This window comes from Vulpes vulpes, chromosome 7, assembly GCF_048418805.1.
Source record: "Vulpes vulpes isolate BD-2025 chromosome 7, VulVul3, whole genome shotgun sequence".
Taxonomy (NCBI): domain Eukaryota; kingdom Metazoa; phylum Chordata; class Mammalia; order Carnivora; family Canidae; genus Vulpes; species Vulpes vulpes.
Window position 1 is genome coordinate 78665366 of NC_132786.1, and position 18459 is coordinate 78683824.

Genomic DNA, 18459 nt, shown 5'->3' on the forward strand with positions numbered 1-18459 from the left:
TCTTGCAGGAAGTGGTTGTTTTCTATTTTAGAATTGCAGCAATTCTTTTCTAGATCTTGGGTTGAGTTCACAGGTTTTTAGAATAATTTAATGGCTGTCTAGTTGAATATTTGCAACCAAAGAAAACTAATGTCTGCTAGTCCTCTACTATTTTGGAACATCCTCTGTGTTAGCAATTTTTTTTAAGATTTTATTTATTTATTCATGAGAGACACACAGAGAGGCAGAGACACAGGCAGAGAGAGAAGCAGGCTCCATGCAGGGAGTCTGATGTGGGACTCCATCCGGGACTCCAGGACTATGCCCTAGGCTGAAGGGAGGCACTAAACCACTGAGCCATCTCGGGATCTCCTGTGTTAACAATTCTTAAAACACTTCATATTATATGTAATCTTTGCATATACTCATGCTTTCTATTTGGAATGCCATTTTATGTCTTTTCCATTTTTGAAAAAGCATTCTCTGTCATGCCTTATGTCTCTGTTCACATCACCACAAGTTTAGCTCTCCTAATTTCCCATTCTCTTTCTGATAATAACCATCGAAATAGCTGTGAAAATTTCCTTCTCTTTTTAAGGGTGTATAATATTCTTTTCCATCCTGTGTGTGTGTATAAAACATTTTGTTTATCCATTCGTCTGTCAACAGATAGCTATGTTGCTTCTACCTTTTGGCTTTTGTGAATAATGCCACAGTGAACGTGGGGGTGCAAATGTCTCTTTGGAGTCCTAATTTCAGTTCCTTTGGATATATACTCAGAATGAGATTCTTGGATCATAAAGTAGTTCTATTTTTAATTTCTTGAGGATCCTGCATACTAGTTTCTTTAGTATCTGCACCAATTTACATTGCCACCAACAGTGCACAAGAGTTTTTTTCTCCACATCCTCACCAGCTCTTATTTCTTATCTTTCTTAAGATTTTATTTATTTATTCATGAGAGACACACACACACACACACACACACAGAGGCAGAGACACAGGCAGAGGGAGAAGCAGGCTCCATGCAGGAAGCCTGATGTGGGACTTGATCCCGGGATTCCAGGATGACACCCTTGGCGAAGGCAGGCGCCTAACCGCTGAGCCACCCAGCATCCCCTCTTATCTTTCTTATAATAACTATCCAAATAGCTGTGAGGTGATAGATTGTTGTGGTTTTAACTTACATTTCTGTGATTAGTCATGTTGAATGTTTTGTCTTTTACTTTTTGGCTATTTTTTTGTGTTCTTTGAAGAATTTCTGTTTAGTTCCATTGCCTACTTTTTAATCAGGTTATTTGGATTTTCTTGCTATTGAGTTGTAGGGGTTCCTTATATATTTTGGATGTTAACCTCTTATAAGATATATGGCTGTAAATACTTTCTCATATTCTGTAGGTTGTTTAATTTTGTTAACTGTGTTAACTCTTTTGGTTTGATATAATCTCACTTGTCTGTTTTTCTTTGTGTTGTCTGTGCTTTTGTTGCTTTGCTGAGCCTCTGTGGATTTTTTTCTGATGAGTATGTATTTCTTTATTGGAGAACCCTGTTATTTACCTGTCATATGTTTAAAGACACATGAAACTCATCAGACTGGGAGAATAGAGTAGTTTTGGAGGAAATAATTTGTTTTTATCTAATAGAGTCTTTAAATATAAAGATCATAAGTAAGTAACAACAGTAAAGGTCGAAACACTTAAAACTGACTATAGTAACTCTGTTTTTGAGGTTACACAAGAGTATTAATCAGGTATAGAGTAATTCCTATGTTAAATATATATGCATATATTTTTTAGTTAGATAAGATATGCATAATATTTGTAATATTATTTATCAGAATATTTTTCATGTTCTCTATTGCATGGAGTATTTACTGTGTAAGAGATATTTACTTGGACTCCAGAAGTACAGGTACATTTTGAAAGGATAAATAATACTAGCCAAGTATCCAATTTATTTACTTAAGTTATTGTCAAAAATACATTTGCATTAATAGGCCACATACTTCTTTTTTAAAAAAAGATGTGATGTGGGAAATCCAATTGCTGTTGAGATTATAATCCCTTTCTTTGGGTAATATATCAAAAGATTTATATAAGTACTGATAAACATTATGACCTGTTAAAGACTGAAAGTAACTAGTGATCTTGCCTATGCTCTTTTTAAATACTTTCTTTAATCTTCCCTAAGGCAATTGGCATACATTCACAAGAAGTGCCATAGTGAACCTGATGGACCTGGGATAGCAGCATTGACTAGTGAGGAGCGAACTCAATGGGCTAAGGTTATATGGTTTCATTTAAGACTTTATTTAATTAGTTTATTTATTTAGAGGGCATGTACGAGCAGGGGGAGGTGCAGAGGGGAGAAGAGAGAGCATCTCAAGCAGACTGCTCACAGAGCTTTTTTTTTTATTTTTTTTTTTTATTTATTTATGATAGTCACAGAGAGAGAGAGAGAGAGAGGCAGAGACACAGGCAGAGGGGGAAGCAGGCTCCATGCATCAGGAGCCTGATATGGGATTCGATCCTGGGTCTCCAGGATCGCGCCCTGGGCCAAAGGCAGGCGCCAAACCGCTGCGCCACCCAGGGATCCCTGCTCACAGAGCTTGATGCAGTGCTTGATCCCATGAATCTGAGGTCATGACCGGAGCTGAAATCAGGGTTTGGACACTCAACCAACCAAGCCACCCAGATGCCCCTCTTTTTTTTTTTTTTAATTGAGATATAATTGACATAACATTATATTAGTTTCAGGTGTACAACATGATTAGATATTTGTATATATATATTGCAGAATGATCACAATAAATCTTGTTAACATCAGTCATCTCGCATGATTACACATTTTCTTTCTTGTGATCACTTTTAAGATGTGTTCTATTAACAATTTTCAAATATGTAATATAGCATTATTAACTGTACAGGTATCCCCCACTTTAAAAGTTTACATTATGCCACTTTCACAAAGGGCCTACACTAGTACTTGGTTTTGCTCATTGAAAGAAACCCGAAGAAGATTTTTGCTTTTATGAAAAAAGCAAAAAGCAAAAATACTGTTCAGCATTTGTTTTTCACTGCATGCTCTGTGAGCAGCAAGAGTGATATGCAATGCTACCCTCAGGAGCTAATGCTCAGTATCTCAGCATCAAGCTTTTGAACATCTGTGTCTCTGAGCCTCTGTGCTTTATCTCGCTTTTTTTGTTCATCCTTTACCAAGATGTGTCCTACTTTATCAGTAAAGCCTAAGGGAGGTTATTTTTTGGGCCTGGAAATGTTCAAACATTTTTGCATATAAATTAATAGTAATTGCTTCTTTGCTTTATACCATTTTGGCTTATGAAATGTTTCATAGCAATGCTCTATTTTCAGATAGCAGTTTATACTTTTCTTAATGAAACTTTTCTCTAAAAAACTGTTTTGAGATCTTCTGGATGTATTTAATTTGTAACATTTAATCTTTCTTTATCCATTAGGCGCGTGAATATTTAATTAGTCTTGATCCAGAGAACTTGACTATGTTAGAAAAAATTCAGAGCAGTTTACTGGTATATTCCATAGAGGATAGCAGTCCACATGTAACACCAGGAAATTATTCTCAGGTACTTAACTATCTTGCTATTGTATTTCTCTCAAATTATTCTGGAAGACTCTTGTGTATACTGAAGATGAGAAGATTTTTGTTACATGCAGGCTCTTAAAATTTTTTCTTAGCTGACATATACGTGTGCCAAATTAAAGCTTATACATAAAGAGTCCTTTGTAAATTTGCCTCATTATTTAGGTAATTTAGATATATCTTGAACATTGTTTAAAGAAGTATGGCCATTGTTTGTATGTGTAGAAAACTTGCATAAAACACTGGACTAGATGAGCTTATCATGCCAAAGGTGGCATGAGAATCTTCCTGTCACTCACACCAGTGTGTTTTGCTTGATACCTTAGTTAGTAGGGTGTGTCCTAAGAGTTACAGCACTCTTGTAATTTATTTTCATGTTTATTTTTATTGACAGACATACTTTAATGAGTTTAAGAGTAAATGTGGCCTTACTTTGTACTTCCCCTTGTAATAATATTTCCTGGGAAATAATAAAAAGTAGTCATATTTGTAGAAGTCTCTTAGTCTTTTGAAAACACTTAAATTATTTCATAATTCATTCATCAATATTAGATGATAGAAATAATATAGGATTGAAAAATCTTGTAAGTAGAAATAACTTTCCTTTATATAACTTCAGCTGAATTTTTTTAGGAGGGTCACCAAACTTCTTGAGGAAGAATGTATTCTAATATAGTGTTGTTTGAACTTTTACTGGTAGAATCTAGTTAGACTTGCATTTAGATTGCAACCCGTTACAAACATATACATCACTTCAGAAGTTTCACAAAATAGTGATTACTTTTACTATCTGTGATAGATTATAATATTTATATTCTCTTTTATTCTTTTCTTTTTGTAATGAATGTTTACTGTGATACACTAAATCAATTTCATGACTCACTAATGGAACAGAGCCTACTGTGTGAAAAACAGGCTTTGCAGGATTTGAATTCTTAAAATATTTTCTTTATAACTAGATTCTAATGATTAAACTTACCATAGCTTCTTAGACTATTCATGTTGCAAGGGCTTTGTTTTTTCCTTTGTAAGTTCTTTCATGAGTATTGTACCAGCGTTTTTCTGGTAGGATTTCTTGAGATTTTGAGAAATACTTAAAGACAGGGCTGGAATTAGTATTTTTTTTAAATATTTTATTTATTTATTCATGAGAGACACAGAGAGAGAGAGAGAGGCAGAGACACAGGCAGAGGGAGAAGCAGGCTCCATGCAGGGAGCCTGATGTGGGACTCAGTCCCGGGACTCCAGGATCATGCCCTGGGCCGAAGGTAGGTGCTAAACCGCTGAGCCACCCAGGGATCCCCAGGGCTGGAATTAGTATTATCTTTTGAGTATAATTACCATTTTATTAAATTTGGTTTACTTGAAGAGGAAAAGTGGCACCAAACATATATGTGTGTAGGTATAGGTATACATATATGTATGTGTGTGTATATAAATATATATACACACATATACACATACCTATACACATACACACACAGCTTAAACATGTTTTAGCTATGTATGTATGTATACACTTAAGTAAACCTTTTAATATTAAAATTTTCTTGTTTTTAAAATATTACATTTATTTTAGGTAACCGCACAGACTCTTATAGGAGATCCAACTGTACGCTGGGGAGATAAATCTTATAACTTGGTTTCCTTTTCCAATGGAGTATTTGGCTCTAGTTGTGATGTAAGTAAACTTACAGAAGTTATTTTTCCTTTCAATTGTTTAGGTTAATTTAGTGGCAATAAATTACAATAGTTAGGCTATGCTGGCAATAACTACAATAGTCTATGAACCAAGAAAATTTTAAAAAATGGAAGTCAGAGGTTGCAATATACAATTATAATCTCATCCTAAGACCTTTTGTAAAATATATAATTCCAATAAAGTAACATGAGGTATGTTTGTTTTTAGTGACTACAATGGTTAGGCTATTTATATAGTAAATAGGCTATTTACTATTTAAATACTTACGTAGCTCTGTGGCATATACTAAAAGATTTAGTTACAAATTCTCAGTGAAAACAGAGTATAGGACAAGTTATTTTCATTTGTTTTTTTTTTTTTTTTAAAGATTTTATTTATTTATTCATGAGAGACACAGAGAGAGAGAGGCAGAGACACAGGCAGAGGGAGAAGCAGGCCCCTTGCAGGGAGCCCGATGTGGGACTCGATCCCGGGACTCCAGGGTAATGCCCTGGGCTGAAAGCAGGCACTAAACCGCTAAACTATCCAGGGATCCCCCCTATTTTCATTTGTAATATGGCTAATGGTTTGTATCTGCATAGTAGAATTTGCATGTATTTTATGTAGTCATGGATTTATTATTTTTTAAAATATATTTTTATTTTTTATGGTTTTATTTGAGAGAGAAGGTAGAATGAGAGAGAGCATTGGGGGAGGGGCAGAGGGAGAATTGGCTCCCTGCTGAGTAGGAAGCCCAATGCTGGCTCCATCCCAGAATCCTGGGATCATGACTTGAGCCGAAAGCAGATGCTTAACCAACTGAGCCATTCAGGTGCCGCATAATTACGGATTTTTAAAAAAATTATGAAGCTCTTTCACCACTGTTACCTGCTTATTGAGTATTACAACCTATTTTTAAAAATACAGCATTATGTTTATATTCTGTGTGCAGAGAAATATATGTGGGATGTATGTAGATATATTCCTAGCTTTACCCTGTAATTTTTAAACTATTCTCCTAAAGTGGCACATGATCTTTGGAATATTTATTTACCCTACATGTTAAAGTGTCTGGTGTTTTTACCATTTTTTACCTTCTTGATTAAAAAAAAAAAAAAAAAGAAAAGAAAAAACTTCTGTGTCATCTTTATTAACTCTACCTTGCCATTTTCTGATGGATATTCAAGAAGTCTATGAACCAAGAAAATTTTAAAAAATCAATGGAAGTCAGAAGTTGCTATATACAATTATAATCTCATCCTAAGACCTTTTGTAAAATATATAATTCCAATAAAGTAGCATGCGGTATGTTTGTTTTTAGTGACTTCCAGAAGCATTTAGTGACTGTATAATACTAGGAAGATCTGTTATATTGATCTGGGACCAATAGTTATATTAATTGGTATTTATTCAGCTTTAGGGGATGGAAACCTAAATTATACTGGCATTAGTTTAAGAAAGTATTCATTGACCTAGAGGTACAGCTAAATTTGGGTAAGACTGACTTCCAGTGTCCAAATGCTATTGGAAATTTCTCTCTCCATTTTTTGGCACTGCTTTCCTATGTTTGACTTCGTGTTTAGGTAGATTATCCCACGTGATTGTTGAACACACAATTTCATGTCTTCATAGCTACCTTCATAGATGAGTGTTCCCTACGCAAATGGGTAGCTTACACCACCGCTTTCCCTCCCACCCCCAGTAGTTCCAGCAGAAGTCCTGAGAATAATGCTCTGTGGTTTGATAGGCCTTTGCCTATCATGTGCCCATTCTGAGGAGTCAGGTGCTCTGATTCATCTGGCCTGGGTCACATGTTAAACTTTGTAATCTAGGGGGTAGAACTAATATCATTTGAACCACCATAGATGTGCAGTGGTTGTCTACAAAAAAATAAATCTCAGAAGGAGAATTGGTTGACGAGCAGGTAATAAAACTAGATGTCTATTATAGTAGCTCATCAGAGTAAAAGTTTGCCATTGAGTCCCTTTAAAGATTTGTCATCTTTCCTCTTCCTTGGAGTCCATTGTTGACAAAACATTTCTTGTAATTACTTCAGTTTCTTCTCTTGAGTTCTTTTATTTTTCTTGACTTTCTCAATCTGGTTTATATCCTCATTTCCTGGAAAGAATCCTTTGTAAAGTAGCTGAGTACTTCCTGTTGTTTTCCTATATTTCTCTTTGACCTGTCTGCTGCAGTTGATTACCCTCCTCATACATATTTCGACACTGCCTCCATCTTAACAGAATCTACTGATTCTGACCTTAATGTTCATCTCACTTTACCCTCCAGTGCATGTTCTCTTGCCTGGTTTAATACTTTCATTGACTGTTTTTATATAGATAGCTTGCAGTTAGTCTTTTTTTTTTTCCCAGTTTTTGTTTGAATTCCAGTCAGTTAACATACAGTGTAATATTAGTTTCCAGTATACAATATAGTGATTCAACACTTCCATATTTCACCTAGTGCTCATCACAAGCGCATTTCTTAATCCGCATTACCTATTTCATTCATCTCCCACTTACCTCCCTTCTAGTAACAATCAGTTTTCTATAGTTAAGAGTCTGTTTCTTGATCTCTTTTTTCTTCCCTTTGCTCATTTTGCTTGTTAAATTCCACTTATGAGTGAAGCCATATGGTATTTGTCTTTTTCTGACTCATTTTGCTTAGTGTTATACTCTCTAGATCCATCCATATTGTTGCAAATGGCAGAAATTTAATTTTTTATAGCTGAGTAATATTTCATTGTATATGTATACCACATCTTCTCTATCTATTCATCACTTGATGGAACAGTTATTCTTTTTTAGTTTTTACCTCTTATTCTCATTTTGTTTCATTGTATGTTGTTCAAACTGGATATTATTTTGTTACATAGATTAAATTGTTATCATCAAGAACTCATCATTTAACTTGCCTTCCTCACTTCCAATTCTCAAACCCCCCAAAAAACCACATTATGCTACTCATATTTTTACTAATAGCACTAAACTCTTTCTGTTTGTTCAAATTTAGAATGAAAATGATGATCTTTTTTATCTCTAAATAAAGAATATTGGTCCCAGAATGAACACATATCTTAGCGCAACTGAGATCTTTCTTGTAGTAAGTGTAAGGACATGTTTTATGTGTATGTATTAACACCTGTTTATTTATAAAATTGATCTGATTATTTCCCCTTGATAATCTGCTTTTAGAATCATGTGTAGGTTTCCCTCATAACCTAAGATGATTATAGAAAAAGCAATATAACCTATGTAAAATATCATTAGTAAAGTGTATACAGTTGACCTTTGAACAACATGAGTTTGAACTGTGTGGGTCCACTTAAATACGTGGATTTTTTTCATAAATCCATATTTTATATTGTGATTGAAGAATACGGTAGAAGTTGCCAAATGACTAAAAGTGAAGAGAAGGTGATGGAGAGATACTGGGAAGGCTGGAACAGCAGGCTCTCACCTGCTTGTGGCATTCTTCACCCCACTATCTGTGCAGTTTGATTCACTGAGATCAACTAAAAGGTACAAAGTAACCAACTCTGGAGAGGGATTCTCAGTAAAGTGACAAGACCAGTCATTGTCCACAGTTGGCCAAAGACCACAGAATGATAATCTGCACCCCCTAGCTGGCTCCCCAGGGGTCTGGGAGAACACTTGGGGCAGGATTACTGCCCCAAGGTAGTAATGTGGGCTGCAGGTAGTAGTATTGTGGGCTGCAGAGGACATGGCAGGAAGGAACGCTGTCTAAGGTGCTGAAAGTTCTCTGAGTTGGAGAACTAATACTGCTGAGAGCAACTTGCCAGCATTTCCCACAAGCAGAAAATGAGTTAGAACCATGTGAAGGGGTCAGATGGAGCAAGCAACCTAGAGAGAAAGCTAACAATGCTGTACCTTCCCTTGTTCTCTGCCTTTCCCTGAACTCTACTTGGAAGGAGGTTTCCTGCATTCCTGGGTGGCTTTGCTAACTTTGGTGAGGATGAGATGTGTGGTGCTTTATTCTACTATTGTACTATGTAGCAAATGTCTTTTCCCTTCCTTATGATTTTCTTAATAACATTTTATTTTCTTTATTGTAAGAATACATTACATAGTACTTAGAACACAAAACATGTTAATTGTTTATATTACTGGCAAATGTTTCTGTTCTGGTCAACAGTAGGCAATTAATAATTAAGTTTGTTCTGTGGAGTGAAAAGTTATATGTAGATTTTTTATTGCATGGGAGTTCAATGTTGTTCAAGGGTCAGCTGTATACTATAAAAGTTGGTCTATTCTAAATGTGGAGCCATGCTGTTACTCTATTCCATTGATGCTTAAATACGTACTTTTGTGATTATAGTAGTTATTACATTTCCCTCTTGGGATTTAAAATCCTGGGATCAGCTATTTTGTCTTCTCTATCTAGGCTTTATTATAGGGCTTTGTGAAGGAACCATAGGAAGCATGTAATAAACAGTTAAATAATAACAGCAGTTACTGATTATTGCTGTAGTCCAGGTTCTGTAGCAAGCACTTTATAAGCCTAATTAAAATAATTTTTTCACACAACTATATGATTATTATCCCTACTAATGAATGAGGCATTTTACTTAAAGAATTAAGTAACTTCAACAGTTGCATAACTGGGAAATGATAGAGTTTGAATGCAGAATTGAAGCCATCATTCCTAAAAAATATGTTATATATACTGTCTCCATAGAAATAAAAAAAGAAAGTTAAAACTTTATGAACAAATAAAGCATCAGGAAGGCATATGAAGTTTTCATATTTCCTAACATTTTTAAAAATTAATGATTAGCTTTTCCACCCTGAGTTGGGTGGGTAGAATTACCAGTCAGAGAGACTTTAATCCTTCAGTCTTGCTCTTTCTACTGGATTTAGTAAAAGTGTTAGTAAGTAATATTATTGTATGAAGTGAAATCATATATGATATCTGTGCAAATTCTTTGTAAAGTTTGTAAGATGTGGTTAGAAAACAGGTTTGTCAGTGACCTGTGAGTCTCATTATTATGTCAAAGGACGAGTGGAATGAGTTGCTCATGCATCTTCTGACCTCCCTCCAGAGTCTTTCTTGATATTGTGGCTGCTATCTAGTTGGTAACAGTCTTCATACTATACTGTTAGGCCCTCCTGTGCTGTGACATAAGGCAACAGATCTCTGTAATGTTACTCCTCTGAAAGTGAGCCCAAGTGTGGTAGGCCATATCATAAGCCTCCTTTCTTTCTCTCCAAGGCTGGAAGTGCCATATTCAGTTCATAAATGGCAACTATCTAACATAAAGTGATAGCAGTAACACAGAGGAAAAAAACTGTCTGATGTAATTGTCATCAAAAGACATGGAGAAAAAAAGGCAAAAAGTTTGTTCTCCAGAATAATGAAGGAAAAATTCACTAGTTGAGATTTCTCTCTCAGTATAGCTGTCAAACCTGTAATGCTCCTGTAACTCAGCCCATTTTTCCAGCATTCCTTAAACATTGAAAATTATTTCTGCTGCATCTGAAAATTCTTGTAGACATGAACACAAACTGATTATGCTTTTAAATACTCACCTAGTGGCCTGTGTCTTTACCAGTAAAGTTCATATCCATGCTCAATTTAGCCTTCAGAAAGTCTGTCATCCTCCTTTGCTTTTTTCGAAGTGCTCTTAAAATTTCAGAACATCTTAGCACTGCACACATATACCTCCTTTCATTTCCAGTTTAAATAGCAGTTATTTTCTCTACATTGTCCATGTTTGCTTTATACCTCTCCCCATTACCTCAAGACCTCTAATTGGGTGATTCCAACTTTAAGTATTTTTTCTTTTGCAGCAAATAAAATACAGCAGTCACTTCCTGTGCTATAGGATATCTGTATCTTATCATTAGGTGAGGCATTTGAATTCTGCACTTTAGTATTTTTTAAGATTGAAGAGGAGGGAAATTGAAAATAAAATATTGGGTCAAGTTGTAGGAGTTGACATAAGGTATTCAAAATCTTGTGTATTTTCATTTTAGCATGCTCCTCTTGATGGAATGGTTATTGTGAACATAAACCATTATGTTGATAAGAAGATTTTTGAGAATGAAGGAAGATGGAAGGTATGTTAGAAAAAGTATTTCATCTTTTTTATTTCCTAATAGTTCTTTAATTTAATATTTTTAAGTCTTTTCCCTATTTTCAGGGTTCAGAAAAAGTACGGGATATATCACTTCCAGAGGAGCTTGTTTTCACTGTGGATGATAAAATACTAAACGACATTAATCAAGCTAAAGCCCAATATCTCAAGCAGGTAGATTTTTAAACATTTTTTTTTTCTTAGATAGTAATGGTTTTTCTTTTAACTACCACATCTAAAACTTTGGCTATTATCCAAGCATGCCAACCATAAAACATTTTATTTATTTTTAAATATTTATTTTAGAGCATGAGCAAGGGCAGGTGGAAGGAGGGGCAGAGGGAGAGAGGGAGTAAGAATCTCAAGCACACTCTCCCGACTGAGCACAGACTCATATGGGGCTCCATCTCACGACCCTGAGATCATGACCTGGGCTGAAATTAAGAGTCCAGTGCTTAACTGAGCCACACAGGCACCCCAGCAACATAAAACATGTTAAATTACAGCTTTAATGCCTTTAAGTTTTTTTTTATATCTAATGGTTAATGCAAATGATGATTTGGTTATCTTTGGGATATTCTTCTTAGCTGATTTTTCACTTTTCCCATTTGATTTTTTTTGTTAGGCATCTGATCTGCAGATTGTGGCGTATCCCTTTACATCTTTTGGCAAAAAGCTAACCAAGAAGAAGATGCTTCACCCTGATACATTTATTCAACTTGCACTTCAGCTGGCCTATTATAGACTTACTGGATGGTGAGGAGCATTCATTTACTATTTTCCATTTTCAGAATCTTAAAGTCCAAGAACAAATCTTTACCATAGCTATTCCATCCTAACTCCCCAGTGTTTTTCCTGACTTTTTTTCCCAAGTAACATCATGCCCTAATTTGGATTTCCATCATCAGTGTGTTAGAGTTTTGATGTGTGACACTTTTATTTTTTTAAAGATTTTATTTATTTATTCATGAGAGACACAGAGACATAGGCAGAGGGAGAAGCAGGCTCCCTGTGGGGAGTCTGATGCGGGACTCAATCCCAGGACCCCGGGATCATGACCTGAGCTGAAGGCAGACGCTGAACCACTGAGCCACCCAAGTGCCCCGATGTGTGACACTTGTAGTCTTGTTTTTCATCCTCTGAAGTGTCTGCTATCTTGTAGGAGGAGTTTTACTGTTATTTGGAATTTATATCACTTGGTTTTCTTATAGCCTCAGTTTCCTGATGGGTTCATGATTTTATAGATTACCCAGTCTTTACTAATTTTTAGGATAGGAGAGATGGTATGTTAAGACTTTCTACATCCCAAGCAGAAGTAGAGGCTCCTTGCTTTTGAAATATCTAATCTGAGAATATGTGCCTTTAAATGGGATAGTTAGGTCATTAGCATTTTAATATAATAATCAATAAGGTTCGGTTTAAGTCTACCATATTGCTCTTTCTTTTCTATCATATCTGATTTTTCTTCCTTTTTTATCTTCTTTTGAATTCATAGTGTTTTTTTTTAATTATTCCATTTTATCTCCATTGTCAGGTGTACTCTTTTTTTGGTTTTGTTTTGTTTTTAGTAGTTGCATTAGGGTTTATAAAATACACCTTTAACTTACTAGAGTCTACCATCAAATAACATTTTCCATTTGAAGTGTAACATAAGAATCTTAAAACAGAATGCTTCTCTTTTGTTTTTCCTATTTTTTTTTCTGTTGTATATGATACCTCTACATATGTAATAAGCCTCACAATACACTGTTATTATTTGCATTAAACAGTTGATTATCTTTTTTTTATTGTGGTAAAATATATATAAAAGAAAGCTTGGCATTTGAGCCACTTTTAAGTGTATAATCTAGCAGCGTCAGTTACATTCTCAAAGTTGTGCACCATTACAACTATTTGCAAGATTTTTTCATTGACTCCAAGAGAAACTATACCTATTAAGCAATAATTTCTCATTCCTCCTTTTGCCTCAGCCCCTTGTAATCTCTAATCTACTTTCACTTGTCTTGCTTGTTCTAGATATTTCACCTAGGTGAGATCACACAATATTTGTCTTTTTGTCTCTGGCATATTTAACAGGATAGTGTTTCCAAAGTTCATCCATGTTGTAGAATCACAACTTCATTCTTTTTGATGGCTAAATATTCCACCATATGGGTATACTACATTTTCTTTATCCATTCATCTGTTGATAGAGACTTGTTTCCGCCTTTTGGCTATTGTGAATGATGCTGTTGTAAACATTCACATACAAGTATCTGAGTCCCTGTTTTAATTTCTATACCTGAATAGGTATAGAAATTAAATCACACACCATGTTGTGTAATTCTTTTTCACTCTTTAAGCATTTGCCAAACTATTTTCCACCATAGCTATACCATTTTACATTCCCACCAGGAGTATACAGATGTTCCAGTTGTTCCACATCCTTGCCAACGCTTATTTTTTTTCATTAAAAAAGTTGTAACGAGGGCAGCCCAGGTGGCTCAGTGGTTTAGCGCCGCCTTCAGCCCAGGGTGTGATCCTGGAGACCTGGGATCGAGTCCCACATCAGGCTCCCTGCATAGAGCCTGCTTCTCCCTCTGCCTGTGTCTGTCCCCCGCCCCCCCCCCATAAATAAATAAATAAATAAATAAATAAATAAATAAATAAATAAATAAAATCTTTTTTAAAAAGTTGTTAACAATCAGTTGTGAAGTAGTATCTTATTGTGGTTTTTGTGTTTCTCTATTGACTAATGAGGTTGTGTATCTTTTCATATATTCATTGGCCACTTGTATATCTTCTTTGTCATACTGTCTATAAAAGTCCTTTGTGCTTTTTGTAATTAGGTTGTCATTTTGTTGTTGAATTATAAGCGTTCTTTATGTATTGTGGATATGAAACTCTTATCATATATGTGATTGGCAAGTATTTCCTCCATTCTGTGGGTTTTCTCTTCACTCTCTTGGTGGTATCCTTTGAGCACAATGTTTTTTAATTTTGAAGTCCAGTTTATTTCATTTTCACTTGTTGCCTGTGCTTTTGTTGTCATATTCAAGAAGTCATTGCTAAATCTATTGTCATGAAGTTTTACCCTTATATTACCTTCTGGAGTTTTACTGTTCTAGCTTTTTATGTCTTTTATGCTTTTCTCTCTCACTCTTTTTTTAGAGAGAGAGAGAAAGAGTGCAAATGGTGGGGGGGGAGGAAGGGCAGAGGAGGAGAGAGAATCTTAAGTAGGCTCCATGTCCAGTGTGGAGCCCAATGCAGGGCTGAATCTCATGCCTTGGAAATCATGCCCTGAGCTGAAATCATGAGTCTGACATACTAACTGTGTGTGTGTCAGAACCAACCAGGCCACCCAGGCACCTCTCTTTGATGCTATTTGAATTAATTTTTGTGTATTGTGTGTGGTAAGGGTCCAACTTCATTCTTTTGCAAGTGGATATCCAGTTTTCCCAGCATTATTTTTTGAAGAGACTATTCATTGAACGTTCTTGATGTTCTTGTTTAAAATCAATTAATTATAGATGTAAGGGTTTATTTCTGGACTTTCTATTCATTGTTCTCTATGTCTCTTCTTGTGTCAGTACCATACTATCATGATTATTGTAGCTTTGTAGTAAGTTTTGGAAACAAAGGTATCTTTCACCTTTGTTCTTTTCAAGATTGTTTTGGCTATTCTTGAAATTCCATATGAATTTTAGGATTAGTTTTTCCATTTTTGCAGAAATGTTGGAGTTTTGAACCTATAGCATTGTCACCTTAATAAAAAATCTCCAATCCATGAACACAGAGTCCTATTCCATTTATTTATATTTTCTAAAATTATTTTAAGCAGTGTTTTATAGTTTCCTGCGTATAATATTTCTTCTTTGGTTAGTTTAATCTTGAGTATTTTATTCTTTTTGATGCTATTGTAAATGGAATTGTTTTCTTAATTTTCTTTTCAGGTCATTCATTTCAGGTGTATGGAAATGCAGCTGATTTTTGCGTGTTGGTTTTGTAACTTTAAACTTTGTTGAATTTATTAGCTCTAATAATTTTTTATGGATTTGAGATCAGATCATCTGTGAATAGTTTTGCTTTTTTTCTTTCCAATTTGAATGCCTTTTACTTCTTTTGTCTTGGCTGTAACACCCAGTAGTATATTGAATTATCCTTGTTATATTCCTTATTTTAGGTGGACATTTTTTATTCTTTCACTATTGAATATGATGATAGCTGTGAGTTTTTTTAAAATGTCCTTTATTATGTTGAGGAAGTTTCTTTTTATGCCTAGTAGATTGAGTGTTTTTACTATGGGAGAGTGTTGGATTTTGTCAAATGCTTTTCTGTCTCAGTTATCCTGTAGCAATTATCCTTCATTCTATTAATAAGGTATATTATATTGATTGATTTTCATTTGTTGAACCACCCTTATATTCTTAGCTATATCCCACTTGGGCATGGTGTATTGTCCCTTTAATATGCTGCTGAATTCGGTTTGCTAGTAATTAGAAGATTTTTGCATCTATATTTATAAAAGGATATGAGTCTATTGTGTCTTGTAATAACCCTTTTTAAGCATTTTCATTTAAATTCCAGTTAGTTAACACAGTGTAACATTAGTTTCAGAATCAAATTAGTGATTCAACACTTCCATACAACACCTGGTGCTCATCACAAAGAGTGCACTCCTTAATCCCCATCACCTATTTGATCCATCTCCCATGTACCTCCTCTTTGATCACCATCTATAGTTAGAGCCAATTCTTGGTTTGCCTGCTCCTTTTTTATACCGCTTTTGCTTGTTTTGTTTCTTAAATTCTACATATGAGTGAAATCATTTGGTATTTGTCTTTCTCTGACTGACTTAACTTTGCTTACTCTCTAGCCTCATCTGTGTCATTGCAAATGGTAAGGTTTCATTCCTTTTTATGGCTGAGTAATATATACACCCCATTTCTTCTTTATCCATTCATCAGTCAGTGGACATTTGGTCTGTTTCCATAACTTGGCTTGTGTAGATAATGCTGCTATAAACATTGGGGTGTACGTGCCTCTTCGAATCACTGTTTGTATCCTTTGGTTAAATACCCAGTTGTGCGATTGCTGGATCATAGGGTAGTTCTATTTTTAACTTTTTGAGGAACCTCCATATTGTTTTCCAGAGTGGCTCTACCAGTTTGCATTCCCACCACTAGTGCAAGACGGTTTCCCTTTCTCCTCATCCTCACCAACACATGCGGTTTATTGTGTTATTGATGTTAGCCATTCTGACAGGTGTGAGATGGTATCTTGCTGTAGTTTTGATTAGTATTTCCCCAATGATGAGTGATGAGCATCTTTTCATATGTCTGTTGGTCATCTGAATCTCTTCTTTGGAAAAATGTTGTGTCTTTGTATTTCATATATACAGGGTAATAATGTTAGCCTCGTTTATGAGCTAGGAAATGTTCCTTCCTTTTCAGTTTTTTGGAGGAATTTGAAAAGATTTGGTGTTAATTCAAGTGTTAGAATTTGCCAATAAGTTATCTGGTCCGGGAATTCTGTTAGTTGGGAGGTTTTTGATTACTGATTCATTTCCTGACTGGTAGTAGATCCAATCAGATCTCTGTTTTATTCTTGAGTCACAATTGGTAGTTTGTGTGTTTTTTGGAATATCCATTTTGTATACATTACCCAGTTTATTGGTATATAGCTGTTCATAGTAGTCTCTTATAATCCTTTTTATTTTTGTAAAGTTGGCAGTAATGTCCTCTCTTTCATAACTAATTTTAGTAATTGGAGTTTTCTCTCTGTTTTTTCTTAATCATTGTAGTTAAATGTCAGTTTTGTTGATCTTTTCAAAGAACCAAGTTTAGTTAACTTTCTCTATTTTTAATTTCTGTACTTCATCTCTAGTCTTAATTATTCTCTTCTTTTTGCTAGCTTTGGGTTTATTTTGCACTTTTTTCTTTTTATTTTTTTTCCGAACAAAGATGTTTACAGCTATAAATTTCCCTTTGAACACTTTTCATCCGTTAAGTTTTGGTAGGTTGTGTTTTCATTTTCATTCATCTCAAGGCATTTTCTAATTTCCCTTGTGATTTCTCCCTTGACCAGTTGGTTGTGTGTCATTGGATTTCTTTACATTTGTGAATCTTCTAGGTGTTCTTTTACTGATTTCTGGCTTCATTCCATTGTCACTGAAGAAGATGCTTTGAAAAAAAAAAAGATACTTTGTATTATTTCAGTATTTTTAATTTTTTTTTTTAATTCATGAGAGACACAGAGAAAGAGAGAGAGGGGCAGAGAAACAGGCAGAGGGAGAAGCAGGCTCCATGCAGGTAGCCTGACATGGGACTCGATCCCGGGTCTCCAGGATCAGGCCCTGGGCTGAAGGCAGCGCTAAACCACTGAGCCACATTGAGACTTGTTTTGTGGCTTATTATATGGTCGTTTCTGGAGAGTGTTGTGTGTGCATGTGAGAAGAATTTGTATTCTATTTTTATGAAATGACATGTTTTATATATGCCTGTTAGGTCTGGCTTTTTATATTGCTGTTCAAGTCCTCTGTTTCCTTGCTGATTTTCTGTCTACCTGGACTATCTCCATTATTGAAAGTTGGATATTGAAGTTTCCAATTGTAGTTGAATAACTGTCTGGTTCTCTCTTTAATTCTGCCAGTATTTGCTTCATATGTTTTAGGGCTCTTTTTTGGTGCATATATATTTATAATTGTTTTGTCTTCTTAATGAATTAAACCTTTTATCAGCATGTAATTGTTCTTTTTGCCTCTTTTAACTCTTTTGACCTAAAATCTGTTTTGTTTGATAATAACAGCCACTCCAACTCTCTTTACTTACTATTTTTATGGAATATCTTTTTTCATCCTTTTATGTTTAACCTCTTAATGTCTTTGTATCTACAGTGAACCTCTTATAGATAGCATATAGATAGATTATGAGTTTCTTATCCATTCTGTCAATCTCTGCCTTTGATTGGATAATTTAACATATTTACATTTAAAATAATTACTGATAAAAAGATATTTACTCTGCCACTAGCTATATTTTGCATGTTATTTGAGTTTTGTTTCTAAATTCTTCCACTATCTTTTTTTGTATTCGCTTATTTTTTT

At 34.9% G+C, this 18459-nt stretch overlaps 1 protein-coding gene across 6 annotated transcripts in view; it reads left to right on the forward strand.

Moving 5' to 3' along the window:
- The window catches only part of CROT (carnitine O-octanoyltransferase), a 59465-nt gene that overhangs the window by 25023 nt on the left and 15983 nt on the right, over nt 1-18459 (forward strand). For all 6 annotated transcript variants that reach the window (XM_072764145.1, XM_072764143.1, XM_072764140.1 and 3 more), the window contains exons 8-13: nt 2170-2263; nt 3455-3580; nt 5177-5278; nt 11275-11358; nt 11442-11549; nt 12001-12131. In XM_072764145.1, the coding sequence (XP_072620246.1) occupies nt 2170-2263; nt 3455-3580; nt 5177-5278; nt 11275-11358; nt 11442-11549; nt 12001-12131 (645 nt within the window). The remainder of the gene's footprint in view (nt 1-2169; nt 2264-3454; nt 3581-5176; nt 5279-11274; nt 11359-11441; nt 11550-12000; nt 12132-18459) is intronic.